Here is a 13916-nt window from a genome sequence, read left to right as displayed (position 1 = left end):
GGATAAAGAAAAACAAACTTGGGAAAATGCAAGCAAGTTCTTCCCTACTTTATTTATTAAGCTCTAATCAAAGTGTCACATTCTTATCATACACCAAAACACTTTCATTTTTTCTACCCTTCTTCATCTGTTGGCATCCTTCAGTCTCGGAAGACTATGGTATCACGCTCTGAATGGTGGTTCTGGAACAGAGTGTCCTCTCCAGTGCGCGAAGCCTGGGTAATGTAAATATGGAGGACAGACTATTACCCATGCAGCAAATCCTCCCTCTCCACGTTGCTGAAATGGTCCAAAGGAAAGGCAGAAGCCAATACAGTTGGTTCCAGCAGCGTCGCAGGAGTTGCCAGAGTGTGACTATATACAGCCGCGAGCTGCCTCAGGGACTCCGGCTCCGGATTTTGCCTCAAGGTTGTCTCCTGAAGCCTTTTCCATAACTGGATGTAGCCACAAGGCAGTGGAGGTTTGGGATCAGAGTTTTCCTTCTCTCAGATGAGCTGCCTTCCCAGGCTGACAAGCCTCATCTACCCGGTGGCTGTTTAGTCGCCTCTTATGACAAGTATAGCCAAACTGAGGGCATATTCCTGTCCCCAGCTGCCACCCTTCTTCATATACAGCACAAACATAGAAGAGGAAAAAAACCAGATGCTATAATGTTGTAATGCAGTGCTGCATACTCCCAGAAGCTTACCCATTTAGACAAAGAGATCACAAAATAATGAGCAGACATTTTGGTGGAATTCTTGCTCTTTCACCCATCTTAAGCATATTAAGCCATTGCACAGTAAATAACACACAGTGTCACAACTGTCTACAGAGGATCACAAAGAGCTGCAATTAAGCTTTGTACTCTTGAAGATGCATTATTGAGATTCATTGCATCATCAATCTTCTCAGGGGGGTTGTGCAATTACTACAACAAGGATGTGTCCACTCCTTTGCAATCAAAAGCCAGCATTTCCATTATTTACTGTCATCCAAATACATAACATTTTACATATTCCCACATTACTGAAAAATGAACATATTTGCATACACAGATTTTAGTCAATAATATACAGATCCAAAGGAAAAATAAAAGCACAGTCTTGGGAATTGGGGAGTTTCAGTAGATTCTTTAAAATACTGATAGTCAAATCTGAGACTGACAGCCACCAGTAAGCTCCCTTGACAGGGAATTAGAAAAGCCCACAACTGCATGCAGACCTGGCCAGTACCATTTGAGGCAGCACAGAATTGCTACCTCACACAAGAAGGATGTTATGTATGTGCCTCCCAAGTGGATAGGAAGAGGAAAGGAGCCAATCCAAGTCAACCACCTGACTCCTTTCCTTTGAGAGCATGCTCCATTTTTTCCTGTTCATTTGAAAGAGGATCTGTGCAGAGTAGGAAAGCTGCAGCAAGAGCAGCAGAAGTAACATGGGGACTGCAGAGACCCAGGGTTCCCTTTTTCTCTCTCCTGGCTCCTTAAGCTACTTACCTAAGTAACCAGACGTGCAGGAGGAGTGAAAAGGTGGTTATGCCAGGTTCCCCCATCTTATTCACTGGAGAAGAAGAGAAACTGAGTACCAACTGGTGTGGCTCCATTGGCAGTGGGCCACCACACATCAATCTGCCACACACACCCCGATTCTCTGTTAACGTTTCAGGCTGTGCCATGGATGGTCCGGCCCCAACTATGCAGGCCATACAAGTGCTGTGCCTCGTCTTCCTTATACCAAACTTAATGGAAAAGCATTAGGCCACAATCCCAAACATACTCGCCAGGCAGTAAGCCCCACTGAACTCAACAGGATTTACTTCTGAGTGGAAATGCATAGAATTGCGCTATAAAAGGCTTCTCATCAATATCTAAAGCCAGCAGACTTAACTTGGTGAGAGTCACTGAGAAAGGTGGTATGGAAATGCTATTATTATTAATAAGAGAAGATAGACTCAAAAAGGTTACCAATTTAAGTTTTGTAATATTTGGATTACTACAGTTAATGATTTAAAAACCAGACAACGGATTACATCCTAAATATAGTCAGTTATGACTAAGGAAGTTCGTCACAAGTTAGTCCCATTGACTTCAGTGGAACCCAGCCATGACTAACTAAAGATAGGATACAACCCAGTCTCTTTGAATACCTTTAGTCTGTCAATAATCCTCAAGAGATAAGATAAGAAAAAAAAAAGTTGCTGCATCCAGATGAAGCCTGTGGCCCATTTCAAAAATCCTGAAAGCTGGGAAAGTGAAGTTTGCCTTAAGATACTTTTAACACTTAGAAAACCTTTACTAAGTTCTGTAAAAAATAAACTGGGTACTGGTTAAGAAATGTTTTAAGTGTTGTTTTTTTCCCCCCCAACAGTAACCAAAGTGGTATGCTAATTAAAAGCAGGCATTATCAACAAAATATGTTATTAAAAAATATAACACAATAAACCCAAACAGAGCCAAAGAACATCAATTAACAATCCAAACTCAATTTTAACAACTTTGTCAATAGTCACTAAAAAGACTGGTGGAAGAGAAATGCCTTCACTCATTTCAACAGCTCATATGACACATACTCATGCCGGGTCATGGAGGGCCCTTAAAGTCTTCTAGACACTGCATTCCATAACACCCTAGCCCCAACAGAAAGGCTCTGCTTGGGGCACCCAGAAATCAGATGTGAAAGTGAAAACTTCAGCAGGACTTCTAGAACAGATATTATGACTGGAGATTCATATAACAATATCAGGAGTGAAATAAGTACCCTAATAAGTGAAATAAGTACTCTAGTGGGTACTTATTTCACTAGGTTGGAACTATCACCAATGAGGACTAGATTTTAAAGAAAAAACATTTGCCCTAAACTGCAGGTAGACTGAACCAGAATGTTGTTCTCCTGTGTAGTACATAGTTAATAGGTTTTTAAGATTTTTCATGTCTTTCCTAACATGTCTGCTGCAAAATAAGAACATAAGAACAGCCCCACTGGATCAGGCCATAGGTCCATCTAGTCCAGCTTCCTGTATCTCACAGCAGCCCACCAAATGCCCCAGGGAGCACACCAGATAACAAGAGACCTCATCCTGGTGCCCTCCCTTGGGCACCAATGATCTGGAAGTGGTAGAAGATACTCCTTCATACTTACTTTTCTAAAAGGGAATTGGGATCGCAGCCACTTTCCCCTGAAACCTTAAAGCCAAAGGTCTGGTACCTCTAGCAAATGACAAACCACTATTGGCTAACATGACAGGAAGCTGTAACAAAGTTTAGTTTGTTTTAAAGGCTACAGCTATTGCTCTGCATATACAGTGCCACAACATACGTAGCTTCAGCTGATGCCACAAACACATAACCGACAGGTGCTGCATCCTATGACTTGTGCACACAGTAGTAAGACAGACACATGCACACTTTTGAAGTCAGAATTGACTTTTTCTATATATTGTCACATTTTAAAATTGCTTACTTTAAGATTAACATGAAGTGTCATGGATTTTAAATCTGTCCAAGCAAAGGGCACCTTTACAGGAAAGCCACACAAAACCGACCCTGGCTGATGAGGTGGGGATGGCACCCCCATGACTGGGACTTCTCACAAATGATTGGTAGAGGTGTCTGAAAATAGGCGTTATTCTTTTTACTCAGAAGTAAGCCCACTGTGTTTAGTAAGGCTTAGGCTGTAATCTTGTTATTCACTGGAAACAAACACCTCTAATGATTGGGTAAAGCTGCTCTAAGATAGTCTGTGACATTAACTGAACGATTTGTGCATCACTAAGGTTGCAATCCTAACCACACTTTCCTGAGAGTAAGCCCCATTGAACAAAATAGGACTTACTTCTGAATAGACCTGGTTAGGATTGTGCCCTGAGTGGCATTTCACAGGATTTGCTAATTCACTGGCAAAGTTCTACAAAACCCAAACTTAAATGAAAATATTTAGTTTATAAAAGTAATTATAGAAGATGCCTTAATTGATGGGTTTGCACGTTCGTAGCTGCACATCCAAATATTGCTGTCTAAGCCACCAACTCTCCATTTGCAAGACCAAACTGCAATCCAATTCACAAAATTTCTGATCAATGAACTTCTTTGTTCTTAGAGCAGCCAGGTGATACAAATAAATTAAACCTAAACATTTAAGGAATCCACAACCCCATTTTTACTCAGCCTGATAGCATCTTATATATCAGTGGTTCTCAAACTCCTACAGGGCAGTTGGAAATCAGGAAAGTATCTGTGTGGGTGGAGAGGGAGGCGGGGAGGGGGGCAGCAACAGCTGGGCAGCAATGGAGGATGCCAAAGGGCTTGTTTTTTACCTTGGGGGCAGAGCTGGCCTCCTGCAGGGTCCTAGAGCAGAGGTCTCCAAACTTTTTGGCCAGAGGGCCACATCAAATATCTGGTGTGGTGTGGAGGGTTGGAAAAAATTTAAATATAAAATTTAAATAAATAAATTAGAGATGGAACTTAGATGAGTGAATAAATGAATGAATGGGCTCATTCATTCAACCTCTCTGGCCCTCAGAACACCCTCCAGACACAATCAGAGCACAGTTCTGGTCATGTTCAGTTGAGTGGGCCAGAGGCTTTCAGGGGACAAGAGATTGGCTGCGGGCCAGAAAGAGGCTTACTGCGGGCCGCATCTGGCCCCCGGGCCGGGGTCTGGAGACCCCTGTCCTAGAGGCTTGCAGCCCCCTCCAATGTCCTCTGAAGTTTATGTAAACAATCTTTATCTCAGATCAGCAGCTACTTCCATTTTCCCTATGGAAAATAAGAAGGGGGCTGCATGCTTCCAGAACCTGCAGGAGACCAGCTCTGTCCCCAAGGTCAAAAAAAGAAAAAAGAAAAAAAAGCCCCTTGGCGGCAGCAGCACTGCAATCTCTGCAGCACTATCACTGCCATTGGAGCAGGGTCACCCCCATTAAGGGGGAATGCCCTGCTTCAGGTTCCCCTTGTGGGTCACGACCAGATGGATATGATGCAAAAAGAGAGAGAGAACAAGAGAGAGCAGTGCAATACCACCGGAGCCGGTCTGAGTGCGACAGCCACAATCTACTACCAATGCTAGATACACTTATCTGAAGGCCTTTTCTGAGTATGCCTGCCCTCAGAAATGAGGTGAATGGATACAAGAGACAGGGTTTCTGAACAGTGCTGCTACACATCTGGAATATCCTTCTTGTGGGTGTTCTCCTGGCACCTACATCAATATAGTATAACTACCAGGTGACAAATATTGTTCTCTCTCAGTTTGAATTCTACTTTAAAATTTCATATTTCCCTAGCTTACTGTGACTCTACTACTGTTACAGGTTGGGCATCCCTTATCCAAAGTGCTTCAAATCAGAAGCATTTTGGATATCATATTTTTCCGTGTTTTGGATACTTGCAGTACATAATCAGATATTGGACGTGGGGCCCAGGTCTAAACACAAAATTCATTACCTTTATACACATCGCCTGAAGCTAACTTTGTACATTATTTTTAATAATTTTGTGCATGAAACACAGCTTGTAATTTTATTTCTTTAGGCAAAAAAGTAAAAAAGGTTATTTTGGCTCACAAAGAAGTTCCATATTTCAGAATACTCAGTATTTCAGAATTCTGGATAAGGGATGCCCAACCTGTATACCATGCTGCCGCACAACTGATTGATAATTGTTATTTTATTTGTATGCTACTTTGGAAAACGTACGTTTTTAAAAATAATAATAAAAGATGGCATGACAAACCCAATACCACCTCACAACAAGCAGCCAAAGCTACATTTTACTTCTTCCAACTACAGTACATCTTTTCTGACTTAGCTCTGACTACTTTTCTACAGCTTCTCCCTTCATTCTGTTCCCTGCAGGAGACTTCACAGCCTACAATCTCAGCTAAGACAAAAGACTCAAAAGCATGTCTGACACACAGATGGACTGGGGGAGGGTAATGAGTGTAATGGTGAAAGCCATTTGTTTGCCCACAGTTAGCAAGTTATATTTTTAAAAAATAATGAAGTAGCATCCCAATAATCCCTATAGACCACCTGCCCAGGTTTAGCTATATTTTGTTCAAATTATTTTTGATTTATATAGGCAGCAATCATTTCATTTTCATTTCTGATCACTTAACTGATAGCTTATGTGCTCTCTCATAACTGCTTACATGCAAACTGTGCAGAAGTAATTAATCCCCCCCAGAACTTCCAAAGAAAGCACAAAAATAATTTATATTTGGAAAAACTGGTCTGACCCAATTCCCAAGAGCAAGTGACTTCATGATACCAACAAAGTTTGTCTTTACAGAGATAAGAAAAGAATTACTCTCGTGTTCAACACAATAATGTGAAGTCACAGATGTCTGTTTGCTAGAAGGGCACAGAGGATAAAACTGCCTATCACGGAAGGTGATTAAGGCATCTTTAAACTATCTGCTTTATGGGAATAAAAGATTGTTTTTCAGGGAAGAGAATATTCTTCCAAGCTTTAGATTATTTTCACATCACCATGTAAGCCAGCCATCCCCTATTACATCACTATTCTTTACGGGTCAGAATTTAACAATATGCATAATTTACGCAGCTTTGAAAGGCTGTAATATGAATCAAACAAAAGAAGCCTTCAGGAGGAATTAACTGTCACAAGGCTTCTAGAAAGCAGCAGAAGACGGAGTTGTGAGAAGGGAGAATCATTCAATTCTAATAGCATGTTTCCTGTTGTAGCTCAAACCTAACATGCCAATTAGTTCCTAATCATTCGGGTGTGCTGGGGTCTCCCAACACACATGAGGAGTATTTACAACAGCTGTGTTTGGAATGTCACTTATTTTTGCAGGGTTCAATTTTAATTTCTGTGATTTTCAGGAAGAGTGAAAGCAATCAAGCCATTGTATCCATTCTTCCATTATTTTTTTCATAGATCATGGATGCCTTGCCACCTTTGTCAAACTAAGCCAGAATACAGTACTGTACTTGGTATGAGTATTTATTGCCTCAAATAAATGTTGCCCAACTTAAAAGAAAACAGAATCTTTGCAGTGTAGATCACAGAGATGCAATTTGTCATTTATTTTCAATGACTGACCACCATTATTCCATATGTGCTACCCAACATTAATGTGATGAAAGATGCATAGCTATAACACTACGGTTTTTTTTATGCAATTGAATGATTACACCATGATAGCATTAGATAGGACGGAGGCAAGTGTCATGGGGAAGTTGACAGTCTTTGCAAACCATGTGCTAGGTTAGCATAGAGCAGTGGAGGCTCAACAACCAGATTTCTCAAAACACAGTTTAAAAGTTCTTCATGCTTACATTTTAGATGCATAGGTGAATTACCCTTGGGTCTCCCATGTCTCACTAAAATCAAAAGAGCCCAGGAACAGGCAGGGGAAGCAGCACTCCTGCAGGTTAACATAGGGTGCCCCTCAAACTTGTGAAAAGGAATGGTTTGTAACACCACATGGAGATTTGCAACGTGGAGACGAAGACAATGATCAGTTGATGCTATTCTTTCCAAACATTTGATGAACTGGGTATGATGCTCTTGCATTTAGAAACTTTGGACAGCCCCAGTAGCACTGGGTAGCACTTTCCATTTCAGATAATTAACAAGATTTCAAACAAAGAATAATTTAATAAGTAATATTACATTAAGTTGAATGGAACCCAAATTTTCCCATTTCCTGTTCTAAACTATTATCTTTTATGCACTAATTCATATTGAGCCCACACAGCTAAATGCATCCCTTTCAAAGGGTCCTGCGCACAACAAGCAAACAGATAAAGTCAAGTTACTCCACTTCAGAGGAATTTACATAGTCTGAGCATCTGGTTGTTATACTAGATAGCAGTATCTATCTAGCAGTAGTTTGGCCAGGACCAGTTTGCAAATCTAAGATCTTATTTAAGACATACCACCACCACCACCCCATACACACACACAGAAGTGCTGAACTGACAATCCATTGTTTACAAATGAGGTAAAACATAAGACTCTTCTTCAAACTAGAAAGTACCAACATCTAGGTTTTATTTAAACGTTTCAATAAAAATCAAAGACAGTAACATAGCACAAGAGAAGGATAGGGACAAATATGCAAAACGAGCTACCATTTTCTTGCAAACCCAAGTTCAGGCAATGTCACACTACTATTCTGCTAGCGTAACCACCTTAAGCATGCTCAGAATTAAGTTGCTTCAGATCTGTTTTGTTCTATTGTCTGCAACAAGAATACACAGACTATACAATATAAACACAGGAAACCACATGCATTCGGAGCTCCCCGTTCTGCAAGAAGAGAACAAATACTATTGGGCAAGTCTGCCATTTAGCTGAGAACTTATCTCAGATCAGTAGACTTCGCTCTGCACATTTTAATACCCTTCTTCCTAGATAACAAATCCTACCTTATCCCAGACAGATTTACCCTACCTTTCTTCAGTCAAATTTTAACTACTGTATTTGCATCATCCGGACCATAAACAGAAGGCTCACAACCAGTGCTTTACCACCAAACTCTATACATATTTGAAAGAACAAATATTCTTAACAATTGTAACATGCTGGCATTTACACACTGAAAGGACAATCCTATGCTTGTCTACTCAGAAATAAGCCCATGGTCTTCAATGGGCTTACTTTCAGGAAAGTGCTTGTGCAGATTGCAGTCTTAATTTGTGAGTTGTCTTAACAGCAGAAAAGCAATCATATTCCACGCTTGCTCATTTTGGTACCCCAACTACTGCTGCTATGGAATTTTTTTCCTCAAGACACACTTGTAAACAAATAACATATTTATGAAAGGTCTGCAAACTAAATAGTAGATCTCTAACACCAATGATATGTTTGGCCCTGTAACACTCATACAAAAGCACAAACGTTAACAATTTATACATGGTTTTCTTGCCAATATTGTGCACAAGTACTTGAAAGAGGAAACAGATGCAAAATACTAAATCCACATGGAATTCTTACTATCATATCTTACTTACAGTGAAGACCAATTTACCATGACCAAATCAAGTTATGGAGAATATCCATGGAAAGTTCAGTACACAACAAAGTTACTGTGGGAATGCTTCACCATGTCCCCAGTTATCAATTGAAATAAAATTATGCTAAAACAAAAACGCAATAAATGGAATTAGCTGTAGCATATCAACAGAGCAATCCTACACGCCTACTCAGGAGTAAGTTCCATTGTGCCAGTAAGTTATTACTGACAAGCAGGTGAATAGGACTGCAGCCTAAATGTGGCTTCAGCTGTGAACAGGTCATACAACAATACCTTGACTTTCATCCCTTTGCTCTTTCAGTCGTTTTCAATTCTAACCGCATTTCAAATTTCATCCATTTGCTTTCCTCTTTCATCCAATTTCATCCAACCTTCCACAACATGTCAACATGCTCATGTTTAAATTTTCTTTTATTCCTGTTTATTTGGGTTTTGCACACATTTGCATGTGTTATACAGTTACTGACATTTTTTACCAGCCAAAATAGATTTGCAAGTTAAATAAGGCTATGATTTGACTTTGATCCAGGCTCTGGTCCCTAACCAAAACAAAGTTCAAGGTATTGCTGTACTCTGAAGCAATAATAGTGATACTTCACCACAGCCAAACTCAGCATGGATCCACTTTAACCCACATTCTCCATGTGCCAATTTGACCACAAGAATTAACCAGAGGGCTACTTCCAAGACAGATATTTTTCAATGTAGCTTGAAGACTTCTTCGCATTGGTCACATGATCAGTTGCTGCAAATAAGACATACAGGTCCAGCCTTGTTATACACAGATTTTTTATACACAGATTTGACTCAACACAAATGGCCACTGCAAATGAGAAGGAATGAGCTGATCCCTGGAGAAGGCGAAAAATTCACCCCTTTAAAATCAGTTTTAAAAAACTGCTTTTCTTACTGTTGTAGAGACAGTCATGCAAGCCATTACAGGTATGACTTAATCATCCACAGATTTTTCTCTCTCAATGGAATGAGAAGCACCCTTTAAATTAACAGAAAACAGTCCTTTAACAGTGTGTGTGTGAAAGAGAGAGAGAGAGAGAGAGAGAGCGCGCGCGCGCGCGCGCGCGCACGCCCAGGCTGACAATCCATCAATCATTCTCTCTTCAGGCAGCTTCAGCCCAAGACCCCTCCCTCCCCCCTGAGCCTGTGAAAAGAAAGATACTTTGCATTGGTGAAGGGAGGGGTTGGAGTGAAGCCTTTCTAAGCACCTTGAGAAAGACTGATTGTTGGACTGTCCTCTTAATGACTCTATCTTATCACAAAGGTCAGCAAGGCTGTTTTTAAATCACAGGAGCAAAGAAACTTTGTTTTTTAAATTGATTTGCTATCCATGTGAGTTCTGGGAAGGGAACCCTCACTAACAATGAGACTCAGCCTGTACTCTATGGCTGATAACAAAATAGAAAAGTTGACAGCATCTACTTTTAGAGCCTGGATTAGGCCCATGAGAGAAAACTCCATCCATCTGTTCAGATTCTGCCATACTGGAAAAAAAGTGTCACAGGACAGTGACATCTCCAATATGTAAGTTCTACATGCATAGTTGAGTTTCATGGCTATTTCAATTGTGTGTGCTAATTACACAAACCATGTTCTCTATCTCTAAGGCATTTAACTGGTGTTTTTAACTCCACCATTTCTCAGCTATATACTGTACATTTATAACATATTACACATCATACCTAGCCCCTCTGTTAACATAATAAAACCATAGTTTATGCACATGGGCCCAGGAGTGCTTGCCTATTGTTTTCATTCTACAGGAGTATAGTACTCAACATTACTTACAATGCAGTCCTATGCATGTCTACTCAGAAGCAAGCACCACTGAGTTAATCGGGATTTGGGGGGGAGGGGTAAATCTGGATAGGACTGCAGCCTTAATATGCCAGTAGTCAGTCAAATTAAAAAAAAATGTGCCAATTAATTCAAAGCATTGGCAGAAAAACTGACATGTTCCACTGCCTTAAATTTATCACAAACAGAATAAATTTACACAATCTAATCCCTTTGGAGGGAGCACAAAGCAGGAAGAGAGACACCTAAAGTAATGCAAGATTCACATTAAAAAAAAAAAAAGATTAAATGCATGCACTTAAAACAAGTTGGCCTGAGACAGGTATCAAAAGGAGTGCCACAAATCAGTCTCAACTTCAGACATAAGAGTCATTTTAGCATCACACAGACCTGCCTGCTTTTGTTTACAGCAAGGCCCAAGCCACTACTGCACACACAAAAGTATGTTCTTCCAGAAACAACTTGTCGATTGATCTCCAACAACAACAAACAGATATTAGGGGTTGCTTCACAAATGATAGTTTCATTAAAAGGTTATTTCCATGCAAGAAACAGCTTGTGCACCATAATGTATGAATAACCCATGCTTTTTTTGTTTGTTTGCACTGGGGTGGAAACCCATGACTGGTAATGTAAGAAGACACCCTTAAGAATGGTTGGAAATCATTTTGTTTCCAGGCCTGGGTAACAACATTTCCAAGAGATGCACTTAGATACCTCTTTACATTTGTTTTGGGATTTTATTGTTCATAACCTTCCTTATATTTTGAAATCATTTTTATTGTATACATGATGGAAAACTTAATCATATGGATGACTAAACATTACGTAGCCATGAAATCCCAATATTTGTTCCCTTTACATAACAGATAGGGGGTAGCTTCACACCCAGCCCTTGAAAAGAACAACATCTTTCTGAGCATCCTACTTTCACCTTTTGTAAGGTTTTTTTTTTTCCTTTCTTCAAAAATCATCTACTTGTCAAACAGGCTATTCTAGAAATTTTGATGTCTTTTGCTCTCAGAAAGACAACCACCTTTCCTGCTCTTTTCACCCACTTTCACCCCACCCCTTCCACATACACACCCTCCAACACAGTTAATGACAACTGAAGGGAATGCAGTGCCAGTTGCCTCCTCTTAACACAAAGAAACCCAGTGACATTTTTCACAAAAGCTATGTGACAAGTCTCAGGAAAAGATGGGAGCATTCCCTTGATCCCCCCCCAACTCCCATGATCACAGCAGCATATTGAGAGAGAGCGGAGGGAACATCAAAGCTGGATTATAAGAAAGATTCAAAATAAAGAGGGGTTGAGATTTTCATTCAGCCAGCAACCCCAGGCATCACAGGCAATTTCTCACATCCCCTTATGAAACCAACCCACAGGTTCCTTGAAAGAGGCAGGACTCCAGTGTGGACACCATGTCACAAAGCCATGGAAGATTTATTTCTCCCAACTTCTGCTTGCAAAGCGGAATGGCCCACCATCATTGCGGGGGAGGGGGGATGAGTGTAGTGTGTGTGCAAGACTTCAGAGAAAAATGGACACGAACCTTATAAACTTGCCCGTACGTGCCATTGCCAACCACTTCCACCAGCTCAAAAATCCCAGCAGGATCCTACACAATGAAAAAGGGGGGGGGGGAGAGAGAGAAAGGAGAAGGCACCAGGGTTACATTGAGAAGAAATCGTTCCAGCTCTATGCCCCCCCAGCACACACACACAGCCTGGAGAGGATGTGGAGCTGTGCAGCTGTTGCGCCCTGTTTTTCCACGCACATGCCAATACATGCAAACAAAGGAAAGCAGCCCAAGACTGAACTCATCCTCTCCTCCCCTCCCCTCCTCTCGGGCTCTGACTCCAAGGGAACCAAACGGGAAGGCAGGCAAGCAGGCAGGCTGACTAGCCAAGGGCCCTCCTCAGCAGCAGCAGCAGCAGCAGCAGCACCCCCCTCCCCACCTATCCCCCCCCCACACACACACAGCAGCCTCTCCACCCCAAGCCAGCTCTGCACAACAAAAGCCAAGCCAAGCCAAGCCAGGGAAGACGCCGCCCGCTTTGTGTGGCGGGTGGGTGGGCGGGCAGGCGGAGGAGAGGTCGCCCGCAAGCAGCCCCCCGCCCCACACACACACTCACCCGCAAGGAGGAGAGGTCGATGTCGCCCAGACTTTTGGCAGGCGAGTCGTTCGCCATTTTCGGTCCCGGCGGCTGCTCTTCCCCCGCACGAAGCCCCCGCGCAGGGCCGCAGGCTGAAGGCGCACGAGCAGTCCGGAGCGCCTCTCTTCACTCCGGGGGGAAACGGTCCTTCATGGAGGAGGCGCCGGGAGAGGAGGAGGAGAGGCGCTGGCGCGGCCGGCTCGGGCGCTCCTAGGAGGTGGTCCGTGCCAGTGCCTCGCGGAGGCGCCTTGGCACCATGGCGCAGAAAGCGCGGCCGTCCCCAAGACGCGTCCCTGTCTCTGGCGCTCAGCCAGCCGCGTCCAGCATCGCACCCAGCCCGCAGCCGGCCAGGGGAGACGGGCGGGCAGCAGCCCCGCTCCTGCGCGCGCGCGCACGAAGCTTCACACCCACCCCAGAGCGGCAGCAACACGCGAACAATGAGAGCGCCGCCCGGGCGCAGCCTCGCCTCGCCTCGCCCGGCGATGCCCAGAGCGCCAAGCAGGCGTGCGCCTCTGGAGAGCTCCTTCTCCTCCTCCCCCTGCCCGCTTGGAGCAGCGCCGGGCGAGGAAACACAAAGCGCTGGGCGAGGGATACAAAATATCCTCTGGAGTCGCAGGAGGCGAGCAAACAGCTCCCCCTTTCCTTCCCCGGCAGGAAAGCCCAGCGGAAGCGCACGCACGCCAAGGCACTGCTGGGTAAAGGAGGGAGGGGGCCAGAAAGAAAGGAAGAGGAGGAGGAGGAGAGGCATCGCCTGGTGCTTCCCCTGTCTGGGGGCAGATCGGGGCTGGAGTGGAGAGATCAGTGTGTGCAGCCAGGGCGTGGCAGAGAACAATGGGCAACTCATTGGCAATGCAGCCAAGACATCTCTTCGACCCCCCCCCCATCACTCCCAGAACAATGCCAGCCTCTTGGGAGAGCTACAGAAAGAGTGCAGTAGGGCGATCGACGGGGGGTGGAGGTGGA

General features: G+C 43.2%; 1 protein-coding gene across 5 annotated transcripts in view; it reads right to left on the bottom strand.

Annotated features, from left to right (window-relative positions):
- The window catches only part of MAP4K4 (mitogen-activated protein kinase kinase kinase kinase 4), a 173033-nt gene extending 159436 nt beyond the window's left edge, over window positions 1-13597 (bottom strand). For all 5 annotated transcript variants that reach the window (XM_066620369.1, XM_066620371.1, XM_066620370.1 and 2 more), the window contains exons 1-2: window positions 12933-13597; window positions 12350-12415 (exon numbers count right to left, since the gene is read on the bottom strand). In XM_066620369.1, the coding sequence (XP_066476466.1) occupies window positions 12350-12415; window positions 12933-12989 (123 nt within the window). In that variant the 5' untranslated portion in view covers window positions 12990-13597. The remainder of the gene's footprint in view (window positions 1-12349; window positions 12416-12932) is intronic.
- Window positions 13598-13916: the final 319 nt, after the last annotated feature.

The sequence above is a fragment of the Tiliqua scincoides genome, chromosome 3 (assembly GCF_035046505.1).
Source record: "Tiliqua scincoides isolate rTilSci1 chromosome 3, rTilSci1.hap2, whole genome shotgun sequence".
In the NCBI taxonomy this organism is placed as follows: domain Eukaryota; kingdom Metazoa; phylum Chordata; class Lepidosauria; order Squamata; family Scincidae; genus Tiliqua; species Tiliqua scincoides.
The sequence above is the reverse complement of the archived record's forward strand: the minus strand, read 5'-3'. Positions and strand labels throughout refer to the sequence as shown.